Source organism: Melanerpes formicivorus, unplaced genomic scaffold (genome assembly GCF_026170545.1).
Source record: "Melanerpes formicivorus ecotype bairdi unplaced genomic scaffold, bMelFor1.0.p_v2 SCAF_58, whole genome shotgun sequence".
NCBI classification, from domain to species: Eukaryota; Metazoa; Chordata; class Aves; order Piciformes; family Picidae; genus Melanerpes; species Melanerpes formicivorus.
The window spans coordinates 2,562,758-2,590,755 of NW_027142410.1; the positions used below are offsets into that span (position 1 = coordinate 2,562,758).

Below are 27,998 nucleotides of genomic sequence, written 5' to 3' on the forward strand. Positions count from 1 at the left end.
ATGGAGAGAGCCACGGAATGGCGGAGCGAGAGAAAGGAGCCGCATCCCCGCCCGCCTCCTCCCCCTTCCTGGGGCTGCACCTCGCCTCTCCCCCCAATTTCAGGTACTGGCTGCCACCTTCCCCCTGCGACCCCCGCGGTGCTGCCCCTGCTCTCTCCCCTTCCCCCTCCCCCCCCCTCTCCCCCCGCCCCGGGCAGCGCTCCCCGTCTGCTGCAGCCGCCCCGCCGGGCCCCGGCCCCTCCAGCCCTTCTCCCTCTTCCTCCCCCAGCATCTCTTCGGCTCCCCAACCCACCCCATCCCATCCCTTCTGCACCCCTCCTCAAGCACCAATGAACCCCACCGCATCCATCACTCCAGCCCCCCCTCCGCCCACCCACCCATCGCTGCTCAGCCCGCCCACCCCATATGTTGCTTCCCCCCCACCATATTTGCCCTCACCCCATATAGCAGCGCAGCTTCCACCAGCCCCCTGCTTGGCCTCATGCCCCCTCCAACCCCCACCCCCGGCCTGCTTACTTGTCTTGCCTCCTCCTCAAACACCTCTCCCTCACCAGGAAAAAAATAAGGCTTCATCTCTTTCCCCGTCCCCAGGAGAGCCTTTTTCTAGCCCTTTCCTAGAAATCCCGAGTGCTCCTCTTCCCTTCCCAGCCCCGTGAAACAGGAGCCCCAGGTGAGCCGATGGGAGGGTGCCAGGAGTGGTGCTCCCGGCAGTCCCCAGCGCTCTCATCGATCTGGGACACAGGGGGCTGTCTCACCTCCGACACCCAGCCAGGCTGCTCACGGGCACTTCTGCCGGCGCGGGCAGGGCCAGGCCGGGGATGCCTGGGGGGATCTGGAGCTTCCAGCGCCTCCCGAGGGCGGCTCTGAGACGGGGATGCTCTGGCAAGAGAGCTCTGCCGCTGCCCGTGGGTCTGGTGTCATTCATCTGCCACCCGGGGGAGGCTGGCTGCCTCTGGCAAGCTGTGCCATCGTCAGCCATTGCTGTTTGCCTGCCTCTGGCACCCAGGGGTGCTGCGGGGGAGCTGGCTGAGCAGCGGGGATCGGTACCAGCTGCTTTGTGTGGTGGGATTTTGGAGAGGGGAAAGGAGGGGCTGGGTGCACACCTGGGGCCACAGCTAAGCTGGTGCCTGCCTCTGTCAGGCCCTGAGGCTGGGGGGGTGTCAGCCTGTCCCTGCTAGGAAATGGGCAGATGTGATTGAACTAAGGTGGTGGTCAGGCAAAATACCCCCGAGGGGCTCCTCTGCTCCCGCAGCCTCTTTGCCAGGCGGCTCCCGGGCTTTAGCAGCCACCTCCTATTGCAGCACTGCCTGCCAGAGCTGCTGGCAGCTGCTGCAACATGGCTGGGCAAACCCTGCAAATCGAGTGGGTAAATGCTGCCTCTGTATATTTCCACCATGGCCAGCAAGCTGAGGGTCAGAGGCTGAGCTGCTAATCGTCTCCAGGCCCAGGAGAGGGTCCAGCTCATCACCTGGCACTGCCCTTGGTGCAGCAGTTGTCCTCTGGGCACTCTCTGCTCCCCAGCAAACAGCAGTGTTCCAGGAGGGAGAATCAGGTGCTGCTCCTTGCTGTGCCTCAGACCTTTGGAAATGGAACCCAGCGAACTGGCAGCCTGCCCCCAGGGATGAACCCACCTCTGGGGGTGGGGAGGCTGTGCAGCCAGGCAGAAAGCTGGAGAGTCAAGGCAGGGGTGGGAGATCTTCCCAGGCACTCAGCTGGAGGTGTGAGCCCTGAAGTGGAAGGAGATGCTGGTGATGTCCCCGAGCCCAGGGCAGGGTCTGGCAGACCAGGTGCAGTGTTGTGGTGGGGAGTGGTGTGTGAGGAGGCAGCCCTGCCTGTGAAATGTTTGTGAGCTGGGGCACCGCCTGGGTTGTGCCTGTCCCCACTCCTGTGTCCCTGCCATGGGGGCTCTGCAAGGGGCCATCCCCCGTGGCCGTGCTGGAGCTGGCAATGCTGAGCACGGATCAGGGTGAGGGCTCAGCCCACAGCTGGCAGTGAGGTGCTGCCCTCTGCCCTGGCTCACTGCCTGCAGGATGAGGTGTTTCAGCTTTTCTGTCCTCTGGGACATTCACCTGCTCCTCCAGCTCCCCAAGTCAGGTGATCAGTTCGCACCAGCGCAAGTGTCAGATGTTGGCTTGGCTTGAATTGAGAGAGGACTTTATCCTGGCCAGCAAGCCAGTGGGATAGAGTCTGGGTCTCTGAAGAGGCCGGGGGGGGTGGTCTGGCAGGACCTCATTGTTGATGCTGGTTTGGTGTTGTCTGAGAAGAGATGGAAGGAGAAGGATGGTGAAGTGAGCTCTCCTTAGGTAGGAGGACCTCCAGAGGTGGCTGCTGACCAAGACAAAACCAGCAGCTTTTCAGGAGACAGCAATAAAAAAGTTCTTCTCATCTGGCCTCCCTGTTGTCCTTAAGCCTCCCAGAGCTTCATGGTGGGGGCTGCACCCCACTGGGCTCCTTAGCATCTTTCTCTAGGACACTGTGTTGCAGCTCCTCCCTCTGCCAATAAGCTTTGCCAATGCTTTGGGCCAAGCTTTCCTGTGAGGGGCTCTCTGGGACCTCTTTGGGGCTGGGGGTCCATCTGTCCAATGTAAGGGGAAGGCTGGCACAACCAGAGTGCAGCTGGGTACAAAGCCCCATATCACTCAGTATGTAGCCTGCCCTGCCGCCCCCAGGAGTGTGGCTCTGAGGGTAGCTGGGATCTGGAGGTGGGGGTCAGAGACTGATCTTCTCTATCTCCTCTTGGTTTCCCTAATAAAATCAAAAAGCATCCATTTAGCTGCTGGGGCAGGAAAGCTCCTAGGGAAGGAAAACCTCAGGGAGTTACGTGCAGGGATCAGGAGAGATGGAGAACTACTCTGCTTCTCAAGGAGCCCTAAGGGAAATCACAGCCCCTTCCCATGCCCCTGCCAGGGCTTTGGGAGGGGAGAAGGTCTCTGGGTGAAGGATACCCCTCCATCTCCTCAGGAAGTTCAAAGAAGCACCTTCAGGCTGAGGCAAAAATCAATTCTTTCTCTATGGATTGATTATGTGTCTGCTGTGCTCATCTGGAGCTGTCAGAAGAGTCTGTTTGGAGGCGAGGAGCTGGGTGTTGGAGTGGGGCTACCTGTCCTCTTGTGAGGGGAGGCAAAAGGGCTGCCTGCTTGGGATGGAGAGAGAGAGGCACCCTCTCCCTGGCCCAAATAACAGATTGTCTGTGGCTCTTGCAATGGAAGCAAACCACTCAGGGCCAGATAAACATACTCCACTGATACTAGTTAGAGGACTTCCACAGAGTGCTGCCGGAGAGCAGAGCACTGGAGGCAGCTGGGCTTGTTGGAATCCCCAGCTCCATTGTGTAGTGTTCTGCTGGCCAATGCCCACGTGGGAAATCCCACAATCCCCTTAGGGTGCCTTAAGGCCCCTTGTTTCCCTGGCAAGGGATGGGTTAGATGGAGGCACAGCAGCTAGGCTGGACCAGAGGGCTGTTGGGAGGATTCTGATCAAGCTGCTCCTGCTGTGGGCAGCTAACAGCTGCCTCCACTCAGGTGCACCCCCACATGCCCCCCCCTAGCTCATGGTTTCCAGGTGTCCTGAGTTTATCAGTTCTCATGCATCCAGCAGGGCTGCCAAGCTCTTGGTGCCTCTTAGCATGCCTTTCAGGAGAACTCCTCTAACCTCTGCAGATGCAGGGCTCACTCACCCCCACAGCCAGGGGCAACCTCCCACATATCTGAGACATTGCGGTGCCCACCTGCAGTGGCATGCAGGTGGCACCTGTGCCTCTGCTGCTGGTGAGAGAAGTTGGCCAAAATGCCTGTGTGGGTCCTACTCAGACTTTTACTGTCAATTATGTAGCTACCTGTGTGGGTCCTACTCAGACTTTTACTGTCAATGATGTAGCTGAATGGAGTCGGGGATGTTTCATTTTACTGCTATTTTTAGTGTCTTTGAGAAGCAAGAGAGAAAGGCAGGGGTGTTTCCAGCACAGGGGGGTGGGGGGATAACAGAGAGCCTTCCTTGTATCTCCTAGGAAGTCCTGGAGCATCCATGTGAGAGGAGAAAAGAGCAGGAGTAATATGGAGATAGAGATTTCTCTATTCGCGGCGCTAAGTGAGGAGGTTCTGAGCAGACAAGGAGCCTCCAGGCACAGCTGATAGAGAAGATGGAGCCCTGGATACTCTTATCAGGGATCTGAGGGACAATGAACACAGTATCATGAGTGACATTTGCTGCTGGCACGGCACTGGTGGGGTGAGAGCCAGCCACGGGTTAGGTCAGCAGAATGCTCCAGGCCACCTTGGTGAGCTGGACTCCTGCGAGCGTCACCCTGCGGAGCGTCACTGGGGGTGAAGCTGTGTCCCAAGCAGTGGGAGGTGCACTCATCACTCACAGCTGATGGCCTGGGGACCAAGGAGAGCTCGTGGAGAGTGGGTGCCAGTGTGGGGCAGGAAGGCAGAGCTGTGATGGACACACTGGATGCCAGACTGGTGTATGTGCAGGTGGTGGTAGGGAGGGGAATCCCCTGTCCCCGTCTGTAAATCGTGTTGGGCACCTCATTCCCAGGCTTCCCAGCTTCTTTGGCTCCATCCCAATGGGATAAGTGGTGAACAGCTCCACAGAGGCTCAGAGTCTGAGACGTGCCCGTGGGTGGCATCGGGGGTGATGGATGATTGTCTGAGGCCACTGTGCCAACAGTTTGTCAGCAACACCTGGCAGCCTCTCCTGGGAAAGGCCCTTCTTTCCTTCAGCAGCAGGGAGCTGGCAGAGCTCCTCACCAGGTACTTCTCTGATCCTTAACGGGGGTGAGATGCTGGGGAAGCTCAGGGATGGCCCTACCTGATGTGGGAGTGGGGTTGGGGGTTAGGTGGAGAAAGGGGCAGCACTCCTGGCACTGCTCTGTAGCACTGGGCTTGCCTCGTGGCAAAGGCACTCCTCTCACTTCCCTCTGCCCGGGAATGCCGTGGTGCCGATCCCGCTGTGCTGGAAGCGTTCCGGCCCCTGCTGGTGAGCAGCCCCACTCTACCTGCCAGAAGCGGGATGGATGCTCTCGCCTCCTGCAGACAGGGATCCCGCCGCTGTGGTGGGGCAGAGAGAAGCCCACAGCTCTGGCTCAGACAAGCGATGCTGAAGAGCAGCAGGAGGAGAAGGGGGAGGCCAGGGTCAGCAAATGCCCTGTGCCCGCTGCGGGTGCTGGGGAGCGGGCGCTGGAGCAGGACCAGGAGCCGGGCTGGCTGGCTGGCAGGCGGAGGCAGTCAGCATCCCCGGCAGAGAGCAGGGACTTGGCACTGGCTCAGCTGGGGAGGTGATTTTTTTTTCCTCCCCTCCAGGACAGCTGATTCCATCTATTTTTAATGAGCTTCCCCAGGTTGCGCAGTGAGGAGACAGAGCAGCGCCGGCAGCCACAGACTGCGACGGGGCAGGCAGAGGGGCAGTGGGCGCCTAGGGCTCGGCTGTCATCTCCATCACTCCTCCTCGCCCTGGGCCCCGGGGACTTTTTTGGGTTGAGAGCGTGTCCTCCAGGGAAGGGGGGTCCGCCTCAATGCAGCTGCCCTTGAAAATGGAGTCAAGCACCGAGGAGGAGAGCTGGCTGGAAGATCAGTGGGAGAAATGGTAGGGGACCGTCCGGGCCTTGGGGAGGGAGGGGGCTCTCCTGCTTCTCCTGCTTGTAGTGTGCGTGTGTTGCGGCGGGGAGGGGGGACGAGGGGCAGCCCCTCAGCCCTGGGCACATCGCTCTTCTTCGCAAGAGATGGCCACAGGACAGGAGCAAACTTGGCAGCCAGTCGAGCTCAAAGTTTTGCAGGCGGCACAGGGAGCTGCGTGGCAGCCGGGCACTGGAGGGGAAAAGGCATCTCCGCATTCTGCAAGCACCGGCAGCTGCAGGCAGGGCTGGGGCACAGCATCTCCCCATCCCCGAGAGCACAACCCGGGCTGTCTGTCCCCATCCTCGACCGGGGGACGCTGCCACCCATGCCAGCTGCTCCCGCAGAGCAGGGGAGCCCCTGCTAGTCTCTTGGCAACGTTGTGCCTCTTGCTGGGTCCCCCCAGCCCCTGCCGTGCTCCCAAGCCGTGGCAGGCAGAAGTCCTGAGCGTTAGTGGTGGATGATGTCCCAGCCTGGTGACCTGTGTAACCGGAGAAGAAATCGATTGGTGCTTAGAACGTTCGTCATGAGCCTCCTGCTCCATGTTCTCTCCTTCCTGCAGACAGCAGCAGGAGACAGGGGAGGAGAGGTGGAGCAGGACACCCCACCCTGTTCTGAGGGCAGTGTCCCTGACCCCCACCCCAATACATCTTGCAGGGGCTGTTCCCATGGCCACAGTCATTCCTAGACACCTTTAACCCAGGAGGTCACCACTGCTGGGGTCCTCAGAAGCAGAGTAGATGCTGCTTCTCCTGTTCCTTCTCTGCTCCAGGGGTCAGGACAAGGGAGGTGCTACCCATCCATGGCACTGGCTTGGTGCCACTGTGGGAAAGGAGCCCCATGGTGTGAGAGGGGGGCTTAAAGTGAGAGTGTGGGCTCTGCAGGACATAAAATACCCTCCTCCCTCCATCCCTGCTGGTGAGGGCCGAGCCAAGAGAAGTGACAGGCTTGATATGGTTCTTTCACCCAAGCATCTCTGAGCCTGAGGAGCTGGGAGCAAATGGAAATGGTGGCACACAAAGCAGTGCCTGTGGCCCCTCCAGAGAAGATTTGGAGGGGTGAGATGGTTGGTAGAGGAGTTTTGAGCTGGTCTCTTTTATTTACCCCTGTGGTAATGAATAAGCCAGAGGAGCACTGCAGTACCACCACCAGGAGCATCTCACCACCCCCCCTGGGGACACCAGCAAGCACACAAGGAGCCCTCCCATCAGCACGTTTCCAGCTGCTAGAAGGTTAGCTCTGTAAACTTTAAGGGCTGCAATGAGCTTGTGGGGCTGAGAGCTCAGCCCAAGGCCATGCAGGTGGGCTCAGCAGCACTGATGATCATGGGGATGCCCTCAGTCACCTCGGGGAGTGCTTTTGGTGCATAGGGAAATTGCTGCCCTCTCTCTTACTGCAGGCACCTCAGCTGAGACATCCCTCCCAGGTGCAGCTTGGAGATTGCTCATGCAGCTCCTAGCTAGCTCCTGGGACAGGGATGGCTGTGCTGGCTGTCCCATGCTTTCCCAGCCTGCACATCACTGCTGCCTTTGGTCAGGCAGGGGCAGGTTTGGGGCACACTCCTCCTGCCTCTCCACAGCTCCAGGCCATGCCAAGCCCAGTGGGGACAGGCCTATCCTCTTCCAAAGAAGCTTCCTTCCCAGTCTTTCTTTGCAGTGAAGACTGGCAAAGCCTCTCCTGGGGCAGATGCTGCTGCTCCCTGCCCGCAGGCAGCATGCTGCCCTGTGCCCCATTGCCCACAGTGGGTGACTGTGCCATCTCCACTCCCTCCAGGCTCACCCACGACATCAGCCTTGAGGAGTTTGAGGATGAAGACCTCTCTGAGATCACCGATGAGTGTGGAATCAGCCTGCACTGCAAGGAGAGCCTGGCCACCCGGGTAAGGACTATGGGGATGGAGACAGGCAGAGCCTGCTCCTGGGACCATCAGCTCCCATCCAGGACCACCAGCTCTCCAGACCAGGGATGCTTCCTCCAGGTGCCAAGACTTTGCTTGTCAGGGATGAGCCTAAGGGTTTGGGTGTGACTGGGGGCATTCTCCACATGGGAGTAGGACAGTAGCAAGCCTCAGGCACCCCATGAGTACCCTCAGGGACATGAGTGAGTTGCCACTAAAGTTCCCGTATGAGCTGTGCCTCCTGTCCCTACTTGCATCTCTGGACCTGGAAGTGCAGCTGGGCCAGCATGGTGAGACCACTTCTCTGCTCACCTGAGCACTTCCTTCAGGCTTGCTAGCTGCCTTTAGCAAGAGCAGCCCTCAGGTGACTAGGAGACAGGAGACCTGGAGGCTAGTGAGCCAAGGATGGAGGAGGTGGCTCTGACCCCAGCAGGTAGCAGGTGAAGTAAAACAAACTGGGGAGCTGTGAACCCTATGCAGATGCTGCAGGGGTGCCTTCACCTTAAGCACTCTGGAGCACACTGTGGAGACCCCAACAGGGTTCATACCACTGTCTGATCTGCCTGAGAAGACCACAGGAGCAGAAACAGGGAGATAAATGGAGAATTATAATGGATGTGGAAATATGCAGGGGGTGTGTTTCGTGCTGAAGGAATGCAAATGCTTGGCAGAGCAACAAAATGCTCCAAGAATCATTTTTGTCCCTCAGGAGAAGTATATCCTCTGCAAGACTGATAAAGGCCCAGCCAGGAAGGGAAAGGCAGAAGGAATTTGTCGCAGATTTAAAATTAGAAAGTGAATTTGTGGTGCTCAGAATCCCTGGTTGCAGGCAGGAGGGTACAAGCAGACCTCATCCCTGGGAGGTGAAGGTGTCCTGTTGTGCCCTGTGGTCTAATTTGGGACCTTCCCAGCAGAAATTTGGCCACTCCCAGAGATGAGGCTGCTGCTCCACATCTCTGCTCTGGCAGCAGCCTGCTCCTGCTCCAGGATGTTACGGCAGGGGAAGGAAGGGGAGAGCCAGGGCTTCGTATGCTGAACGAAGGAGAGGTAATGCTGGAGGCAGAGCCAAAGGCACTCAGTGCTGCGTGGCCATGAGGGCACAGCTGAAACAAGGACAGGGCATCAGGGAGATCCTCCTGCCTGCAGTAGGTGAGGCAGGCAGGGACTCTGGTTGTATTGTTGGATGCTTCCCATTAGTTGCCCCAGCTCTCTGCTGCTGAAGGCACTACCAGGCTCTTGGGCAGATTTATTTTGTCCCTTTATGGATGGCCAGCCCTTGGCAGGGAGGGTAAGGGGTTGGAGAAGGTGCTCAATTACTGCAGCCCTTCCTGGAGGGTGATGAAAACCAGACTGTTTTCACCCATTTAAAGCTGTTTACTGAGGGGTTTCAGTATCCTCCTGCTGTGCTGCAGAGAGCTGGCCCTCGCCAGAGGGCTTGCTTGGGCTCCAGCAGCGAGCCCCACGCCTTCCCCAAGGGGCATCTCAGAGCCACTTTGCACCAAGGCCTGGATGCACTCAGCGTCTGCTGGGATGGAAGGGGGGAGCGAAGCTGCCCCTGGGAAGGCAATGAGCTATTCATAAACGCAGCAAAGGAAGCAGCCTACCACGCTCAGGAAAGATGCCTGCTAAAAATACAGACGTCTGAGTGGCTTATGTGGGGCGCAGAGGATTGCCCGAGGAGCAGAGCTGAGAGTGGTGACAGCAGCGGTGGTGAGAGGGGCTCTTCAATCCCCAGCGTCAAAGGCGAGAGCCAGGGAGCTTTCCAACCCAATTGCCATCCAGAGAGAGCTCCAGGCAAGGAGGCTGCAGGATGTTCCTGATGGAAGCAGCCAGGCCCAGAGGGAGCAGCTTGGCCGGGGGTGTGGGGGGCAGTAAGTGAGTCCTGACCTGTGGCTGCTGTCAGCCAGCTGCCTGCATCACCTCACAGGGGGCTGCCTTGGCAAGGCAGTCCCATGTGAGGCCAGGGCCATGCTGATCCCCTGCTTGTGGCTAGCTCCCAGTGCTGGTGCTGCAGAGCACCCATGGCACATGGGATGCAGGGTGGGCACCCACAGCTGGGTGAAAGGCAGCTGGTGAAAGCCCAGTGATGGAGCGAGGGATGTGGGGTGAGAGTTAGCTGCCAGCTCGCTGGATCACACTGGAGTAGAGTGCACTGGGGAAGGGAGAAATACAGGCTCTGGAGAGCTGTGGAGCTGGGGGTATCCAGCCTCTGCCAGCTTCTCGACCTCGTGGTGAGTCTCCCAAGGGATGGGCAGGCACAGTGAGCAGGAAAGCACCAGGAAGGAGCAAGGAGACAAATCCCGCTGGAGGACTGGGGAGGCAGCCGCTGGCTGGGGACATCTGCTGACCTTGACGAGGCAGAGCTGCTCAGTGGCAAAACCCCACGGCAGGAATGGGTGGCCAGTGTGGAGGTCACCACCCAAAGGGAGGTGGGGCTTAGGGCTTTGGGCTTTTTTTGGTCCTGGAAAAACAAAGATGACTTCATCGTGGGCTATTTTAGCAGCTTTCCAGAAATAGTGGCTTAGACACACAAAAGCTGCAAGGAGGCGTAGACTGATGCTTGTGCAAGAGGGGACTATCCACTGATGAGGACAGCACCTCATGGATGGGAGGCCATGTGCTAATAATGAGGAATAATCCCAAGCATGGCTGAAAAAAAAACCCAAACAACATCATTTCAACGTGAAGGAAAACTGAGAGCAAAGTGAGGGGTGTGCTGAGGACAGGGCTCAGCAGAGGAGCAGAGCTGCCAATGGAAGGAAGCTGGAGGTGGGGAGATTCAGGCTGGAGGTGAGGAGGAAGTTCTTCCCCATGAGAGTGGTGAAGCCCTGGAACGGGTTGTCCAGGGAGATGGTTGGGGCGCCGTCCCTGGAGGTGTTTAAGCCCAGGCTGGATGAGGCTGTGACCAGCCTGATCTAGTGTGGGGTGTCCCTGCCCATGGCAGGGGGGTTGGAACTAGATGATCCTTGTGGTCCCTTCCAACCCTGACTATGATACTATGATACTTTAGGTCTGTTGAACAGCAGAGCAGGAGGCCAGCTGGGGAGGAGTGGAGGCCACCAGAGCAAAGGATGCCACTCCTGCCTCACAAGTGGCAGCAGTTAGGATGTTTGCAAGAGGGGGAAAAAAAAAACCCTGCAGTCCTTTGCTTTGGGTCTGGCCTGGGTTTGGTGGCTTTGGTGACAATCCATGGTTTCAGCAAGATGGATCCCAGCAAACAGCCAGGCTGCAGCTAATACAGGCTTGGTGCCTCATATGTATTCCAGGAGTTGCAGAAAATGGTTACTGCAGGAAAATAAGAAATACCCTTCTTGGAAATAGCACCAAAACGAGTGCCCAAAGGAGAAGAGCTGACAGTGGGCAGAGCTGAGCCTTTGTGGTCTGTATGAAAAGGCCTACACCAGACAGGAGGATACAAATAGGTGGAGGGGGAAAAAAACAACCAACCAAAGCCCCACCACTTTGTTTCTGCAGCATAAGACTGCTGGAAAGGCTGGGCTTCCTCTTGCTATTCAGCATCATTGATCCAACATGCCACTGGCAGCAGCTATCCCCCAGAACACCAGCAGGACCCACTGCAAAGTAGGGAGCAGCTGCCAGGAGCCAGCCAACCTGCTGGTCCAGAGACCAGTAAGGAGCTGGCTGCACAGGCTGGGAGCAAAGGATGAAGCAGAGAGGTGGCTGCTTCCTCCCAGTGGCTTTTCCAAGCCTGTCCTGTGAAGCTTCCTCTGTGATCCATCACCAGCTGCAGCTGCCCAAGGCTGGGGGCAGAGAGGCTTCTCCTGGCACTTTGAAGCTGGGAGCAAAGCAGTCCCAGCTGGATGGTAAGGAGTGGGGACACAGCCATCTGCTCAAAAAGTCCCCTTGCTTCCCCATGTTCATAAAATGCTTTCCCCAGCTGAAGATTTTGTCACTCCTCCCCTGGCAGGGAAGGCTGCAGGGCAGGGAGCAGGGAAGAGCCTTTTGCCTGCTTGACCACAGAAGGCAGGGACCAGGGTGACTCAAGCAGCATCCACTCCTTCCTGGGGGTCAGCATCAGCCCCTGTGCAGGCTGTGCTGGCTAGACCAGTGCTCCCACAGGTGCTTCCAGCACCTTGCTGCTCTACCCCACCTGAGGACCATCAGAGACCAGTTGCTGGACCCCAGGACGCTTTGCTATTGGGGCAGTACCGTGTGGATTAGGGGTACTGTCAGCAGGAGCACACCAGCATCACAGCTGTTCCAGGAACAGCTCTGTAATGGAGGTGTGAGCTTCTCTGCAACTGCACTGGGGTCCAGATGTGCATCTGTCACAGTGGCAGTGCTCATCAGCATGCCCAAGTCTTTCCCACAGGCTGACATGACTTTGGAAGTCACCTCACTGGTACATCTGTGCCGAGGCATGAGCACATTCTCAAGCTGGCCTTAGATGACTTTAACTTGTTCCCAGAGGGCAGCCTGTTCTGGTGGGGCAGTGTCCTTCCAGTTAGAAAGGCATGCCAGCATCTAGTCCCTGCCCTCGCTCTGCAGGTCCCACTCGGGTGGTAAGGGGATCTGTTGCTGCGCCGTTTCAAAACCACTTTGTTGTGCTACAGGCCATTAATAAATACCTCCAGTGGTTGTAGTTTCCTCCTGCCTATTGAACCTGGAATGGTGCATCCCTCCTAGGGCATTCTTCTCTTCTCTTCTCCTTTGCTTTTCTGCATCCTTCTGGGACTTTGTCTCCTCTGTGAGTTTTCCGATTGCCACAGCTATGGGAACAAGAGGACACAGTCTCAAGCTGCACCAGGGGAGGCTTAGGCTGGATGTTAGGAAGAAATTCTTCATAGAGAGATTGGCCATTGGAATGTGCTGCCCAGGGAGGTGGTGGAGTCTCCATCATTGGAGGTGTTGAGGAAAAGACTGGATGGGGTGCTTGGTGCCATGGTTTAGTTGATTAGGTGGTGTTGGATGATGGGTTGGATGCGATGATCTTGAAGGTCTCTTCCAGCCTGGTTTGGTTCGGTTCGGTTCGGTTCTGTTCTGTTCTATTCTATTCTATTCTCCTGAGGCAGCATTGTTAGCAGACTAGGTTGAACACCACCAGCTGACTCAAATACGCCTACCTGGGCTAGGTATAATCTGTTTGGCTTTCCCCCAGTTCTTTTCCTGTGCCTTCGTTTCCCTGTGATTTGCCACAGGCCGCTGGTGCCACAGAAATACAGAGCTTGGACAAAGGCAAACACAAGAGTTAAATGTTGAAAGCCTCAAGAGGATGAGTTTTGGTGGCAGTGCTCCTCCAGATATTCACTGGGGAGTCAGCAAGGACCCTGGCCTGGGGCAAAATGGCCTCTGCAAGAGGGGTCTTCCTGTGCTTGGCACAGACAGAGCCCTGCCTGTGCTGGCTTTAGTCCCACAGTTTAGGAGCTGGTACCGGCAAGAGCCCTTGAAGGGGCTGCCAGAGCTGCTGGGGCTGTTTCTTCTCCCACAGTTCAAGGAGCATCCTCTGTGCAGCTGGAGAGATCTTCAGCTGCAGAACCCCTTGCTCCTCCTCCTCCTCCTCTGCCTGCTGACGCGCTTCCCAGCCACCACAAGCAGCTGATAACAGGGGGAGTTCAACCAGCTAATGCCAGCCACAGCCTTTGCTGCTGGCTGCAGCAACCATGCATGTGCAAGCTGCAGCTGCTGTGAGGAAGGCAGCTCGGGAAGGAAAGGGATGGCCTTTAAACACCTGCAACCTGGGAGACATCAGTGCCCCTTTGCCCAGCAGCACAGCCACAAGGAGTGTGGTGGCTCAGCACTGGGGCCCAGCCAGCTGGTGCCATGGGGCATCTGCTCCTCACAGCCCTTTGAGGGCCCTGGTGGCCCTCAAAGAGTGAAGGGTGCAAGGGGGAGGAAGTGGGACTGCCCCTGGCCAGAGAACAGCCACAACCAGTGGGTGACTGGAGAGCTCCTGCTTGTCAGGCATCCCTTCAGTATGGCTTCAGGTCCTGATCTGTGTAGGGTGTAAGAGAAAAGGCTTGTCCAGGATGAGGAGGCTGAGAGGGATGTAACTGCTGTCCCGGCTGCCTAATGGGTGTGACAGGGAGGGAGCAGCCTGACTCCTCTCAGCAGTGTGCAGTGAAAATTTCAACCCCACAGAGAGAAAAAGTGGTAGTAGTGCAGCACTGGTGCCAGCACTGCACGCAGTGGTGGGCTCTCCATCCATGAGGGTATTCAGGTGTGATGGGCAAGGCTCCAAGTGACCTGTTCCAGGCAGGGGGTTAGACCAAACCTCCAACACAATGGTCATGTGCTTGTATGAGACCTGGTTGCCTGGGTAGGAACCAAGAAAGGACACAGTCTGCCTGGGGAGGAAGAATCAGAGAGTTGTTCAGGCTGGAAAGACCTTTAAGATCATTGAGTCCAACCACTGATATAATCGAGTCTGTCATAGGGCAGCCGAGGTTGGAAGGGACCTGGTCTAACCTTTTGTGGGAAAAGGATCCTGGATGAGATTATCTAGCACTCTGTCCGGTCGTATCTTGCAAACCTCCAGCGATGGGGGCTCTACCACGTCCCTGGGGAGGTTGTTCTGCTGAATGGTTGTTCTCGCTGTAAGGAATGCGCTTGTTACGCCGAGATGAAGCCTGGGCGTGCTCGGTTGTGTACCTGCCGGTGACGACGATGCTCGCACGTACCTGCCGGCACCTGCTGGCGGCGGCGTGACAGAAGTGACAGGGGTGTCTCGGTGCAAGGCCAGGGGCTGGAGGCGGAGAGGGGGCGCGGGGCTCCCCGGCCTTGGGAATAACACCCCTGCCCCTTTAAAAGGCAGAGGCCGCCGGGTGCACCGGCGCCGTTCCCCTCCTTTCCCCGGCCCCGGCGGGAGGCGCGGTGGCTGCTGGCCCGCCCTGCCTCCCTCCCTCCCTCTCTCCCTCCCAACCCCCCGTCCCTCCCGGTGGCCTGATCACTGCCGCTAATCCCGCAGGGCCATGTGAGCCGGCAGGGCGGCGGGGCCCGGGCGGCGGGCGGCGGGGAGACCAGCCGGCTGCAGGCCGAGATGCTCCAGCTCGACCTCATCGACGCGGCGGGGGATACGCCAGCCGAGGAGCAGACGGCCCCGGAGCCGCTGCAGAAAGAGCCCCCGGCCGTCACCACCGATGTCTACCGCCCGAAGCGACCCACAACTCTCAACCTCTTCCCGCAGGTGCCTCGCAGCCAGGTGAGGCCGGGGCTGAGGGGCGTGGGGGCGAGCGGGGCGGGGGGGTACCGGGGACGGATGCGCTCGCCGCCCGGAGCCTTTGTCTCGAAGGGATGGATGGGGAGAGGGTGGGTGTCGAGGAGGCCCCGCGATGACCGGCGGGGTGACCGGCGGGGTGACCGCCCGCCCCGCCGAGGGTCGGTGCCTGCCGCCCCCCGCATGCCTTGGCCGGGAGCAGCGCAGGCTCGGCCCCGGCTGCGGGAGCCGCAGGAGCAGTCTGCAGGCCCGGGGAACAGCGGGGAGGGACGGACGGATGTGATCAGTCCCTGCCAAGCCACCCCCTCGCACCGCCGAGCCCCCACAAGCTGTGTCCCCAGCTCGACCAGGGTGGCTGCGGGGGTGGGGTGGGGGTGGGGGGCATCTTTCATCCCTGCTGCTGAGCTAGGGAGCGCACAGGCCAGAAAGGGGCATTAGGGTGGCTGTACCGAGCTATGCCACCAGCAGAGCCCGTGGGGCCTGGCAGAGAGTTGAGGGGCAAGGGTAGGCTGGGAGCAGGGAAGGGAGCCCGTGGGAATGGAGGGCAAAGGAGGCATGGCGTACCCAACACGCCATCGAGCCTCTGCGGGACAGGGCATCGTGCCATGGGGCTGGTGAGCCCAAGGCTGGCACCGCTGGCCAGCAGCTGGCTGGGGCAATGCCAGCCCTGGGGCAGGATAGTGACACAAAGTGCCCCGCGCCTGGCAGCGGGAACTTGGTGGCCCCTGCTCCAGAGCAAAAGCAGCATTAACGTCAGCGCCCCGTGCAAAATTTGAGAGACAGAATGGCAACGCCCAAGATGGTGGCCGGGAGGCCGAGGGGGTTCTGTTGTCTCGCTTGTGCTCAGAACGCGTACAAGGCCTTGGGTAGTTTTCCCCAGGACTGCCAACCCATGCAGCTCTGGGGTTGCCGCCAGCCCCGGGGCAGGTGACGTTTCGGTGCCCTGCACGCTGACCCTCCGAGTGGTGGCCGGAGCCTCTTTGCCCCTTCTCCCTGCAAACTTCCCACATCCCTGTGAGATGCACGATGCACAGGGCTATTTTTGCCAGCCTCCTGCATGCAGCCATGCCTTCTGCCAAGTAGGAGGATTTTCGTCGTGGTGACGTTCAGCCGAGGAGCATGAAGCGAGAGGCAGGTGTCCCTGTGTGTGACAGATGGGGAGTAGTTGGAGCTGGGTGTCACCAGCCCAGCGCCAGCAGCTGATGCCAGCTCTTTGCCTGAGGCCACGGGCTGGGAGGAGGAGGAGGAAGGCACCAAGCCAGGATGGGCACCCGCGGGGCAGCTGGCACCAGGGACAAAGGCAGCAGGGCTGGGGGGGTGGGGGGAGCCCCAGCGAGCATAATAGACAAGGGGACAGTGACAGCGTTGTCCCATCCTGTGCAGGCACCCGGAGGAGCAAGTGGCACCTGGCAGCCACATCCAGCTAGGGGGACAGAGGACAGCATGGTCTCCATCTTGGGCAGCTGGTCCCAACCAGTGCCTAGAGGTGGCAGCAAGCCGGTTGAAGGGGATTTGGGGAGGAGATATGTGCATAGACTGTGGGCTGCGGAGGAGGAGATGATGGTCCCTTCACAAGGGCATGGTCAAGGCTGTGAGGCTGCGCTGGTAGCCACACTTGTGGCCCAAAGCAATGACATGGAGATTGGGTCTTCCCCATGGGAGATGGGGGCTTCACTACAGCTGTCAGCAGGAGCCCAGAGCCAGTGGGGATGGGTGCAAAGGGCTGGGGCATGGCTGGCTGGTAGGGCAGTGCTGTTGGTGGCATCTAGTGAGAGGCAGAAGTGCTGGAGGTAGGCTGGCTGTGAGGTGCTTGGAATACCTGGTCTAGATGTCTACCTATGGCCAAAAGCAGTCTTACCCTGCCCGTGTCTGCTGCCCCAAGAAGAGGGCAGGGTGCAGGACATCCTTTGGTGATCAGCCTGGGAGATCCTCCTGGATGCTCCTAGCCTGTCCAGCTACTGCCTCCTGTGGTAGGTTAGAAGAGGGACCGTGTCCATGTGTGCTGTCTTGAATGCCCAGCTGCCTTCCTGCTCCTGCAGACTCTTTGTGCTGGGCAGGATGCTCAGGGACAGGGTGCTCAGGGGCAGGGCATTATCCCACTCTCTGCTTCAGCTTCTTTGCATGGGGCCAGGAGCTGGCTGGGTGATACCTTGGTTGCTGCTCATCTCTCCATGATCATCATCCCAGGCAGGTGGCCTGGAGACAGTGAGAGGAACATTCTTAGCTTTCCAGGAGAGAAAGAAACAGCTGCTGGGACTGGCTGAGCTCATCCTGTAAGACCTTGTGAATGCCTCTGTGCCTCGGCTGGGCATTGGAGGCCCTGAAGTGCCCTGGCCCTGCAGGATGGGTGGGCTTTGCCTGCTGCGTTGCTGGCTCATGTGCTGGCCCTGTGGCACTGTGCACGCAGAGGCTGTCACTGCGGCAGCTTGCCTGGCCCGTGTCCCAGCCCCTTGTGTCCCTGGGAAAGGCGAGCAGGGATATGCTGCTATTTGCCTTGGTGCAAGAGGACCTCTCAGGGGCTGTGCTGGGAGGTCACCAAAGCCCTGTGGTGGGGGTCTCTCCCTAGTGTGGAAGCAAGGATCTGAGAGTTGTGGTTCAGCAGCCTGCCACTCTGTGGACCTCTAGGTCCAAGGCTTGCTCAGTGTTGGTAGAGAAGCAAAGCAAGGACAGGGCAGCTTCTGAGCTGCTGGTAATAGCTGCAGGCTGGCAATAAGGCCGTGAGAAAATCCAGGGAGTCCCAGCAGGGCTTAGTACTTGAGCAAAAACTAACAGTGTGGAAAATGTCACTGCTGCAGCTGGAGGAGAAACACCCAGTGCCCTGCAGGGAAAGGCCAGGCAGAACTTAGGGGTGGAGGACAGGACAGGGACTAGGGCTGGGGCTGCAGCAGGTGGGATGATGTGCCCCACTGAGGCAGGAAGGTGGAAGCTGTCTGCAGGGGGATCCTTAGTAGAAGGGCCCTGGTGGCCTTTGGTTGCTGGGTCTCACAGTGAGGCTGAGTGCATGCTCCCCTCTGCACACACACACACACACGTGCACATGCATTGCCAGCCACACAGGACAAGGCAGGTAGGGCACAGCACCCACAGAAACTTGCCCAAGCATGGGCAGCATGGCTGTGCCTCTCTAGCTGATCAGAGCTGGTGTCTGCTAGTGGATTCTGTACGTGTGTGTGCACGTGTAGGTGTGTACCCACACGTACGTGTGTGTGTACCCCCATATGAACCCCCTGTGGGTGACTCCAGCGGCAGCTGGTACCCTGTCCAGCAGCTGCCTCCTAGAAGTATGTTCCCTGGGCCTTGCTCTCGTGAGGCTACACCTTGAGTATTGTGTCCAGTTTGGGGCACCTCACTACAGGAGAGATGTGGAGGTGCTGGAGCCAGTGCAGAGGAGGGCAAGGAAGCTGGGGGAGGGCCTGGAGAATAAATCTTACGAAGAGTGACTGAGGGAGCTGAGGCTGTTTAGCCTGGAAAAGAAGAGGCTGAGGAGAGACCTCATTGCTGTCTGCAACTACCTGAAAGGGCATTGTGGAGAGGCTGGTGCTGGTCTCTTCTCACAGGTAATTAGTGACAGAACAAGAGGGAATGGCCTCAGGCTGTGGCTGGGTAGGTTTAGACTGGACATTAGGAAGAAAACTTTCACAGCAAGAGTGGTCAGGGATTGGAATGAGCTGCCCAGGGAGGTGGTTGAATCATCAAGCCTGTGTGTGTTTAAAGGTGGTTTGGATGTGGTGCTTGGGGATATGGTTTAGGTGTGAACCTTGTAGAGTAGGGTTCTGGGTTGGACTTGGTGATCCTGAGGCTCATTTCCAACCTGAATGTTTCTGTGATTCTGTGACTTCTCCATTGAACAGCATCAGGTTGTTTGAAGGTGGGATGGGAGCAAATCACACCTGTCCAGCCAAAGCAGGCTCCACCCTGGGATTTTTGGCTTGGGACCGTCCAGCTGTGGGCTCGTGTACTCAGGTCTCCTGAGAGTGGATAAGTACATCCAGGTCAGGCAGGCTGTCTGTCTCCTGGCTGGCTCCTTGCCCGTGCTGCTTCGGCCACCCTGCCAGCTCTCGCAGCGGCGGCGTGGCAAGGTGTGGGGCTGGCGGGGAGGTGCCCTCCCTTGAACTGAGCAGGGTGCCGTGGCCCCAGGGAGGGATGGGTGCTGCCACTGTGCCACGCGCTGTTTACTGCTTGAGCTACAAGGCGGCTTTGTTGTTCTCCTCAGGACACTCTGAATAACAACTCTCTGGGGAAAAAGCACAGTTGGCAGGAGCGGGTGTCCCGGTCATCGTCCCCTCTGAAAACGGGTGAGTGCCCAGGCTGTCACCCAGGGGCAGCTCCCTCCACCTTTTCCTGGATCTTGGGAGTAAAATCCCCTGCCTAGGTCCTGGGACAAGTGGTGCCAGAGCAAGCGGTTGGGGAAAACATCTGAATGGATTCCAGGCATGCCCAGCTTGAGTCCGGTGGCATCCCCGGCCACCCTCCGCAGCTGGCGGGATCCCCCTCCGCAGACGTGTCAGTGTCGCTCTCCTTCCCCCCCAGGTGAGCAGACCCCTCCCCACGACCACGTTTGCCTGAGTGATGAGGTCAATCACCAAAACAGCACAACCTCCACCAAAGACCGGGGCACGTCCACGGAGAGCCCGTGCCGGCGCTCGGCCGCCACGCAGATGGCACCCGCCTGCGTCACCTCCTCTCGGCCGCCCGAGAAGCACCAGGCCGCCAGCCGGCCCCCGCCGCACGGCGCCAGCGTGGTGGTGGTGACGGCACGGGGCCCGGAGGCCCACCGGGACCGCATCCGCTACCAGACGGACGTGAGGCTGGAGGCCACGGAGGAGATCTACCTGACGCCCGTGCAGAAGAACTCGGACCCGCTGGAGACCGAGAAGCCGTTCCTGTCTCAGTCCAGCGAGAATCGCATGTCCATCAGCTCTGACGTCGACACCTCCGGCTATTCGGCCCTGGCAGGGAAAACCAACCCCTCCATCAGCGAGGAGGACGAGGTGCTGGACTACATGTCCTCCCCTGACAAGACAAACCCGCCCAGGGCCGCCTGCGGTGGCCCTAGTGGTGGCCTCCGGCCAGGGCACAACCTTCAGAGAGCCTCAGTGAGTTCAGACACCAGCGCCCTCTCTTACGACTCGGTCAAGTACACGCTGGTGGTGGACGAGAACATGCAGCTGGAGCTGGTCAGCCTCAAGCAGTGCTACTCGGGCTACAGCGATGAGAGCGACTCGGCCACTGTCTATGACAACTGCGTCTCCTCGCCCTACGAGTCGGCCATCGGCGAGGAGTACGAGGAGGATGCGCTGAAGCGCGACTCCGTCTGCCTGTCCGAGGACTCCACCCCCGAGGCAGACATCCACTTCTCCAAGAAGTTCCTCAATGTCTTCATGAGCGGCCGGGCACGCTCCTCCAGTGAGTGCTGGGGGCTGGGGAGGAGGTGGGCTGCTGGCTGCCTGCCTGGGCAGCCCTGCCTGTTCCTGGTAGAAGGCTGAGGGCAAACTCGGGGCCCCTCAGTGAGGTGGAGAGCTGCCAGCAGGCACCAGCCTGAGCTCTTCTTGCTGCAGCCTGTGGCTTTGTCTCTGGTGGCTGGGAAGTTGTGCGTGGGACTTGGCAAAGCCTAGCAACCTGCAGGTGGGGGTGGCCAGAAGTGTTTCAAGATGGCCTTTTGGCTACCCCAAGGTGTGGCAGTGTTGGGAAGGTTGGGTGGTCTTGCAAGGGGAGCAGCATCCCTCCTGGAGTGTCTCCTTCCCCCCTGAGCCCAGAGGAGTGCTGGTGGCATGCCTCAGCAGGCAGGGCCTCCTGTGGCGGGGCTGGTCCCACAGTGCTGGTGATATCAGATGTCACAGCTGTGCAGGGCGGCATAGGGACCCGATGGCCGTGGTGTGGTGGGACCACTGGGCCCCAGTGTGGTGGGTCCTGCTGTGCCTTCCTCTTGAGTGGCACTGTGTGGTTGTGTCTGAGCCAAGTCACCCCCTAGGAGCATCAGCAGCTTGTTTGGTTTCATGTGCATCACATCCTTTGGCTGTGGTGCTGACTCCTCAACACTGAGATGTTCCCTTCTGTCCTCGTCCCCAGGTGCTGAGTCCTTTGGCTTGTTCTCCTGCATGATCAATGGGGAGGAGCAGGAGCAGACCCACCGTGCTGTCTTTAGGTGAGTTTGCAGGTGCCCCAGCCTCTCACAGCAGAAAGCTGGTGCTGCCCTTCCACCACAGTGGGGTCAACCCAAACCCCAGTGTTTCCAGCTTTTGGGAAGCCCTAGGAACCAAACCACTGCTCATAGCTCATGTTCTGCCAAGGCTGCTGCAGGGGCAAGACCTCTGAGGGCATCTGGGACCTCTGGAGGACAGCATAGGTGATGCCATAGAGATACCCTTGCCTTAGGTGCCAGGGTGCTCATGCCCTTTGAGCCTAAACCTGCTCAGATGCTTTGTTCAGCATCTCAGGTCCCCATAGCAGCTTAGACCTGCCAGTGCCTGCCTAGGCCAGCAGCAGGTTCTGCCTTGTCCCCTGCCGCAGCCGTGTGCCAGCGAGGCCACCGTCCATGCTGGCCGGCCCAGGTGCTAGTGTCTCCCTTGCCCAGGTTTGTGCCTCGCCATGCGGATGAGCTGGAGCTGGAGGTGGATGATCCTCTGCTGGTGGAGGTGCAGGCAGAAGATTACTGGTACGAGGCCTACAACATGCGGACAGGTGACCGAGGCATCTTCCCTGCCTACTATGCTATCGAAGTCACCAAGGACCCCGACCATTTAACAGGTACCAAGCTGGGGTGTGCGGCCTCTTGATGTTCTCCCACCCGTCCTGTGTCCACCTTGTCTCCACTGAGCAGGGGGGTGGAGGGAGGACCAAGCTGGGCATGCAGCAGGGGAGGGATAGGCACCTTCTGGCGTGAGTGGAACATCTCCTTGATGAGGAAAGGCTGAGGGAATTGGGTATCTTGAGCTTGGAGAAGAGGAGACTGAGAGGTGGCCTCATGAATGTCTATGAAGATGTGAAGGGTGAGTGTCAGGAGGATGGAGCCAGGCTCTTCTCAGTGATGTCCAATAATAGGACAAGGGGCAATGGGTGCAAGCTGGAGCATAGAGGTTCCACACAAACAGAAGGAAAAACTTTTTCACTGTGAGGGTCACAGAACACTGAAACAGGCTGCCCAGAGAGGTGGTGGAGTCTCCTTTTCTGGAGACATTCAAAACCCATCTGGATGCACTCCTGGGTGACCTACTCTAGGTGATCCTGCTCTGGCAGATGGTCTTTCCAGGTCCCTTCCAACCCCTAACGTTCCGTGATTCTGGGAGCTGGTATCTGGTGCTGCAGGAAGCCTCCTCTGGACAGGGAGATGTGCAGGGGTGGGAATATGGAAATGGAATGTGAATCTCAGCCCATGTCCCTGACCACTGCTCTCTCTCTTCCAGCTCTGGCCAAGAGCAGTGACTGGGTGGACCAATTTCGGGTGAAGTTCCTGGGCTCGGTGCAGGTTCCCTACCACAAGGGCAACGACGTGCTGTGTGCGGCCATGCAGAAGGTAGCGTCCTGCCCCATCCCTGGAAACCGGAGCACCTCCTCCTCCTGGCAGCGGGGCAGAGCCCCAGTGGGGCAGGCAAGGGGAAAGGTGGAGCTGCTGTAACCCCTCCTGAGGCTCACAGCTGTGTGCCTCTGTTCTCCTCCGCAGATCGCCACCACGCGCCGCCTGACTGTGCACTTTAACCCACCCTCCAGCTGCGTCCTGGAGATCAGCGTGCGCGGCCTCAAGATTGCTGTGAAAGCTGACGACTCCAAGGAGCACAGCAAGGTAGTGGCCCACCCCTCCTCTGTCTTGCCCCTTCCCCAGCTCCTGTGCCCTGTGCTGCAGGTTGGTTGCAGGTGGAAAGGATTTGGTCTCCTCCCTGTCTCTTGAGGGTGTGAGAGACAGCATCAGTGGGGTCGTAGGGCCTTGGGGTGCCTTGTACCCCACAGGCTCCCAGCTTTGGACTCTAACACCAGCTGATGCCCTTGCAACTGCCAGGCACGTCCCTGAGTTGGGATGCTGCAAGCTGAGCCACACCAGTAATCTGTCAGCTGCTCCTAAACCTTTCTGCTACTATTTTGAGAGGTGTCCTCCAGATCTGCCCTGTAATCTCTTTAGCTGGCTCTGGAAGGCTGCTGATTAGCACTTGGCATGGGCAGAGGCAAGTGAGGGCTTTGAGCAAGCTGTTGGGGAAACCTCTTCTGCAGCTGGGGGGTAGTTGTAGCTGATGGCTCTGAGTGCTGTGACATGACTGGGCTGGAGTTCCTACAAATCTTGCCAGTATCCAGAGGTTGCTCTTTAAACTTGTGTAAAGCAGTTCTCATTTCGGGCTGCGATCATTTGAATACCCAGGCTTCAATGACTGACTTGGTTCAAGGTTACCCACTCACCTTCTACCTGGCTGGTACTTCCAAGAGCCTTTTTAGTGAAGCAGAAGGGCTGTGTGTCCTGGGTCAGCAGCAGCACTGACTCTAACCCAAGGCTTCCAAGGAAACTCCACAGGAGCTGCTGGAGGTAGAGGCAGTCAAGGTGGGAGTCAGCAGGGCTGCCTGAAAGAGCACCTTGTGTGCAGGTGCTTGGGGCTGTCCCAGAACTACTGCTGGTAGCAGCCCAGGATGAGGCTCAAGTTCATTTCATTGCTCAAAGTGCTTATGCCCAAGGGCCAGAGACTGGCTGCCCTGCAAGGTGGTGGGGAGGAAAGCCTTACCAGTTTGTCTCTGTCTCTCCCCAGGTAAACAAGTGTAGCCATTTTTTCCAGCTGAAGAACATTTCCTTTTGTGGGTACCATCCAAAGAACAACAAGTGAGTAGGAAGGAGGTGTGGGACAGCTCTCAGTAGCAGCAGCTCAGCACAGAGGCTTTGCTGCCTTCCTGCTCCCTGAGGGCAGCATGACTGGAGCTGGAAAGAGGGAGGGGAGGTCTTCCCAGTGCCCTGGTCCTGCAGGCTCCCCTTCTCCTGTGGGCCCGGAGCTGCAGCTTCATGCAAAAGCAGCCTTTAGATGGGAATCAAATCCCAGCTCTGGGCATTGGACCACTACAGTTTGGGAATGTGTGTGTGGGTCTCAAACCCCAGTGCTCAGGGGTGGGTATACTTCAGGGATGCTGTGCCTGCTTTGTCTGCTGCTCCAGTCACACCCACTCTCTGTCCTCAGGTATTTTGGGTTCATTACCAAGCACCCTGCTGACCACAGATTTGCCTGTCATGTCTTCGTCTCAGAGGAGTCCACAAAGCCACTGGCAGAGTCTGTAGGGTGAGTGCTGGCTGGGCAGGGAAGATTTGCTCTTGCAGGGCAGGAGGGATGAGGCAGCCAGCCTGAGCCCTGCCCTCTCCCCATCCATGTGGGGCTTGGCCCTGGCTGCAGGCTGGCACATCTTCCCTCAAGTGAGAGGCTTGGCTCAAGAGCCAGGGGCTGACAGGGCTCCAGGCAGCATACTCCTGACAGCACTGGAACAAGTCCCAGCACAGGGCTTTGCAGGCAGATGGCTGAAAGTCAGGCACTGAGCAGGAGCTTGGAGCAAGGATGGAGACCCTGGGGTTCTGAAGGCAGCTCTGGGTGCTAACGGAGGAGGGGCCAGGGCCTGGGGGGGCTGAACTAGCCACAGGGTAGGGAGTGAGGGTGAGAAGGGAAGCAGGGCTCTACAACTGCCTCCCAGGGAGGATGCTGCTCAGCTTTGCCTGGTGCTGTGTTGCAGGAGGGCTTTCCAGCAGTTCTACAAGGAGTATGTGGAGTACACATGCCCCACAGAGGACATCTACCTGGAGTAGGGGCTGGCATAGGCACCTCCTGCACAGCCAGGGCTGCAGTCTCGCCCCTTCCCCGTGACGTGCATGGACAGGAGCTGCTTTGAGCCTGGAGGAGGCGTGGGCCTGGGGCAGGGCTCCCCAGGGCACGGAGCACCACCTCTTTTTGTGACTCCCCTTCCTCGGGCTGGGGCTGGGGGGACGGGAGGGGGGAGGGCTGGACAAATTGTGTTTATTGTACAAAATACTCTTAGTTTATTCTATTGGAGTGGCACCTGCTGGGTGCCCTGCCTGTGAGCAGTGGAGAGGTGGGCAGCAGCGTGCTCAGGCCCTTCCCTGCTGCAGGCTGGGGTGACATCTCCTCTTCCTTGTGCCCGTGGCCCAGCTTCCCGTCACATCCCTCTGGGGTGACTTTTAATGCAGTGGCAGAGTCGGACTCTCACAGGATGAAGACACAGCAGCTACAGCAAACAAGAAGCACTTGTTGGCTCACCTGGGAGATGAGCTTGCCCTGGGTGGGCATCACCTCCTGGCCAGGCCCTGGGGACAAAGCTGCTGGGCAGGGATGACAGAGGGAGCCCCAATATTTCCCCTGCCAGAGCCAGGATGAGCTAAGACAGCTCACCCCTGCCTCTGTCTCCATCCCTGTCCTCTTGTATCTGTGCCCTGGTGAGAGAGAAAAATACCACCCCTACCTCCCTGCAGTAACTACACCCCTGAGAGGGGACCCTTTCCCTTCCCTACCGGCTGCAGGGGTCAGGGGCAGAGCTGGGCCCCCTCAGGGCTCACCCCTGTGCAGAGCTGGGTGCCTGACAGCAGCAGGGCAGGGAAGGGCTAAAGCCTGCAGGGAGCTGTGCAAAGCACGGGGGAGCCTGAAGAGCTCGCCTGGTCCCTGCAGCCAGCGGTCTCTATGCTTCAGCTGGGTCTGCTGTGATGGCAACAACTATTAAATATGATGGTTCATGGAGCAGGAGTGCTGTGCTGTTTGTGTCCCACAAAGTGTCCCCCCTTCTCTTGGGACTCAAGGAGCTGAAGCGTCTCAGGTCTGGTAGGAGAGCCCTGCCTACAGTCCCTAGAGGCCAAAGATAGAACAGACTCACAGAATCATTTTGGTTGGAAAAGACCTTTAAGATCATCCAGTCCAACCACTGCCTCACTCTACCAGGTCTGGTGCTTAACTATGTCCCTTAGCACCACATCTCTGAGTCTTTTAAACACCTCGAGGGATGGGGGTTCAACTGCCTCCCTGAGGAGCCTATTCCAGTGTAGAATTTCTGCTGATGTCCAACCTAAACTTTCCTTGGTGCCATGTGAGGCCATTTCCTCTTCTTCTAGCACTTGTGCCTTGAGAGAAGAGACCAGCACCCACTTTGCTACAATCTCCTTCCAGGCTGTGGTAGATCACAGAATATACTTGGTTGGAAGAGACCTTCAAGATCATCCAGTCCAACCTTCAACCCAGCACTGAAGGGACAGCACTAAACCACGTCCCTAAGCACCAGGTCCACATGCTGTTTGAACACCTCCAGGGATGGTGACTCCACCACTGCCCTGGGCAGACAATTCCAACATTTGAGAACCCTTTCAGTAAAGAAATAGTTCCTGGTATCACAGAATGAACCAGGTTGGAAAAGACCTCAGAGATCATCAAGTCCAACCTATTGCCTAATACCTAACACCCCATAATAACTAAACCATGACTCCAAGTGCCACATCCAGTCCTTTTTGGAACACCTTCAGGGAGGGTGACTCCACCACCTGCCTGGGCAGCACATCCCAATGGCCAGTTACTCTTTCTGGGAAGAACTTCCTCCTCACCTCCAGCCTAAAGTTCCCTGGCACAGTTTTGAGACTGTGCCCTCTTGTTCTGCCAGTGGTTTCCTGGGAGAAGAGACCAACCCCTACCTGTCTACTACCTCCTTTCAGGTAGTTGTAGAGAGCACTAAAGTCTGCCCTGAGCCTCCTCTTCTCCAGGCTAAACCTCCCCTGGCACCATCATGTGCTGATGGGAAGGGACTGCTCCAGTGCCCACCCGGAGCAGGGTTTGCCATTATCATCTCCCTCCCTTCCCTACGGCCCGGCACCTACACAGTCCTGCAGCAGCAGGGGTGTCCCTGAGGCTGGGCTGCAGCGGGCACAAGGACACGGGGGCTCACAGGTGGGCATCATCGTAGTACTCCAGCAGCTCCAGCTCGTCGCGCTTGCTTCTGCCAGCTCCGCGCAGCCCCGCCGGCCGCCGCCGGCCCCCTGGGGTCCTGAAGTGAGGCTGCTTGGGTTTGATGCCGTAATCTGTGGGCGGAGCAGAGATGTTGGGCTCAGCCCTGGGCTGCTCCCAAGGCTGGGGACAACCGCCCACTTGGAGAAGTGACTTCGTGAGAAGGGTGCTCAGAGGGGCAAAGAGAGCGCCATACCATCCACCAGGCCAAAGTGTTCCTGTGGAAGCTCCAGGGGAGCAGAGAAGTCCTCAGGGACCGAGTAGCTGTCACTGCAGAGAAAAACCAGGGGCAGGAGTGAGATGAGACCCTGGGGCACTTGCCCACACTGGCCCTAGAGCTCCCATGCACGACTTCACCTAGCCCAGCCAGCTCATGAGGGCTTGGTTCCACAAGTGCCAGCCCAGGCAAGGGGCCCTGCAGTACTTCTGCAGGTGCTGGGGCACAGAGGGGGATGAGGGACAAATCATTACCTCTCTGGTAAGGGCCGTGCAAGGACAGCCCCCAGCAGCAGGGAGAGCAGCAAGAGCCTGCACAACATGGTGCACCCTGACACCAGTTCCAGTGAGGTCACAGAAGAGTCATCCCACCAGTAACCCTGGGACACCAGCCTGGTGAGGTAGGAGGTAGGACCCTTCTGCTTGCCACCTCCTGCTGCAGAAGCTTCTGGTCCTGGGCTGCTTGGTCCTGCCCAGGTGCCACCAGCTGCTTGCAGTCCTCTTGCACTGGTGCACATCCCTCCTGCCACAGCTCCAGAGCTGTTTCTGTCCCTCACCAGCATCCTTTGCCTCCCCTCTCAACCCCTCCAAAAGTAAACTCCTTCCTCTCAGTCTCCAGGAGTGAATCTCCCCAGCACTTCAGAGCCTTTCAGTTCCCTCTGCTGAAAGCCCAAATGAAGGGAGCAGTCCCTTGCTTATGGCTTTTCCATGCTGCCACCTCATTACAGGGCACTGCTGCCAGCTGAGGTGGCAACAGAGACCCCAGGCACTGCCTAAGCCCTGTGGTCCCCAGCTGTGATGACAGAATCAACCTGGTTGATTGAGGTTGGAAGAGGCCTCCAAGATCAAGTCCAGCTGACCACCCAACCCTATCTAATCAACCAGACCATGGCACTAAGTGCCTCAGCCAGCCTTTTCTTAAACACCTCCAGGGACATTGACCCCACCACCTCCCTGGGCAGCACATTCCAATGCCCAATGTCTTCTTTCCAAGATCAAGTCCTAACTTCCCCCTGGTGTGATAGCCCATTGTAGGGGCTAAATACTACCCTATTTCAGGTGCTGAGGCAAGCAGGCTGGGACCCCTGCAGCCCCAGAGCTCCTGCTGCTTACCTGAGGCCAATGCAGCTGGCAGTTCCCAGCTT

At 58.4% G+C, this 27,998-nt stretch overlaps 2 protein-coding genes across 4 annotated transcripts; one reads left to right on the top strand and one right to left on the bottom strand.

Moving 5' to 3' along the window:
• Window positions 1-25,388, top strand: MAPK8IP1 (mitogen-activated protein kinase 8 interacting protein 1). 3 transcript variants are annotated; one of them, XM_068161467.1, is made up of 12 exons: window positions 1-103; window positions 7,389-7,494; window positions 14,438-14,671; window positions 18,900-18,981; window positions 19,217-20,092; window positions 20,756-20,831; window positions 21,261-21,433; window positions 22,090-22,199; window positions 22,347-22,466; window positions 23,413-23,483; window positions 23,833-23,931; window positions 24,374-25,388. In XM_068161467.1, the coding sequence occupies exons 1-12, from the start codon at window positions 18-20 to the stop codon at window positions 24,444-24,446; spliced, it is 2,106 nt and encodes a 701-aa protein (XP_068017568.1). In that variant the 5' UTR covers window positions 1-17; the 3' UTR covers window positions 24,447-25,388. The 3 variants fall into 3 exon arrangements, with proteins under 3 accessions (XP_068017568.1, XP_068017569.1, XP_068017570.1); XM_068161468.1 differs by lacking the exon at window positions 1-103 and adding an exon at window positions 5,413-5,586 and having other exon boundaries at window positions 24,374-24,623; XM_068161469.1 differs by lacking the exons at window positions 1-103; window positions 7,389-7,494 and adding an exon at window positions 14,037-14,066 and having other exon boundaries at window positions 24,374-24,621.
• FREY1 (Frey regulator of sperm-oocyte fusion 1) lies at window positions 25,357-27,960 on the bottom strand. The gene is made up of 3 exons (XM_068161473.1): window positions 27,109-27,960; window positions 26,834-26,907; window positions 25,357-26,711 (listed from the first exon to the last, which is right to left on the bottom strand). Exons 1-3 carry the CDS (start codon window positions 27,414-27,416, stop codon window positions 26,575-26,577), a joined length of 519 nt encoding a protein of 172 aa, XP_068017574.1. The 5' UTR covers window positions 27,417-27,960; the 3' UTR covers window positions 25,357-26,574.
• Window positions 27,961-27,998: the final 38 nt, after the last annotated feature.

Bases quoted from the DNA above. Each gene is read 5' to 3' on its own strand.
- FREY1 (XM_068161473.1), bottom strand. From the start codon at position 27,416: ATGCTGGTGAGGGACAGAAACAGCTCTGGAGCTGTGGCAGGAGGGATG. The intron at 26,908-27,108 runs GTAATGATTTGT...TTTTCTCTGCAG, and splicing joins GCACGGCCCTTACCAGAGAG to TGACAGCTACTCGGTCCCTG. The intron at 26,712-26,833 runs GTATGGCGCTCT...CTCCGCCCACAG, and splicing joins ACACTTTGGCCTGGTGGATG to ATTACGGCATCAAACCCAAG.
- MAPK8IP1 (XM_068161467.1), top strand. From the start codon at position 18: ATGGCGGAGCGAGAGAAAGGAGCCGCATCCCCGCCCGCCTCCTCCCCC. The intron at 18,982-19,216 runs GTGAGTGCCCAG...CTTCCCCCCCAG, and splicing joins ATCGTCCCCTCTGAAAACGG to GTGAGCAGACCCCTCCCCAC. The intron at 23,484-23,832 runs GTGAGTAGGAAG...CTCTGTCCTCAG, and splicing joins TACCATCCAAAGAACAACAA to GTATTTTGGGTTCATTACCA.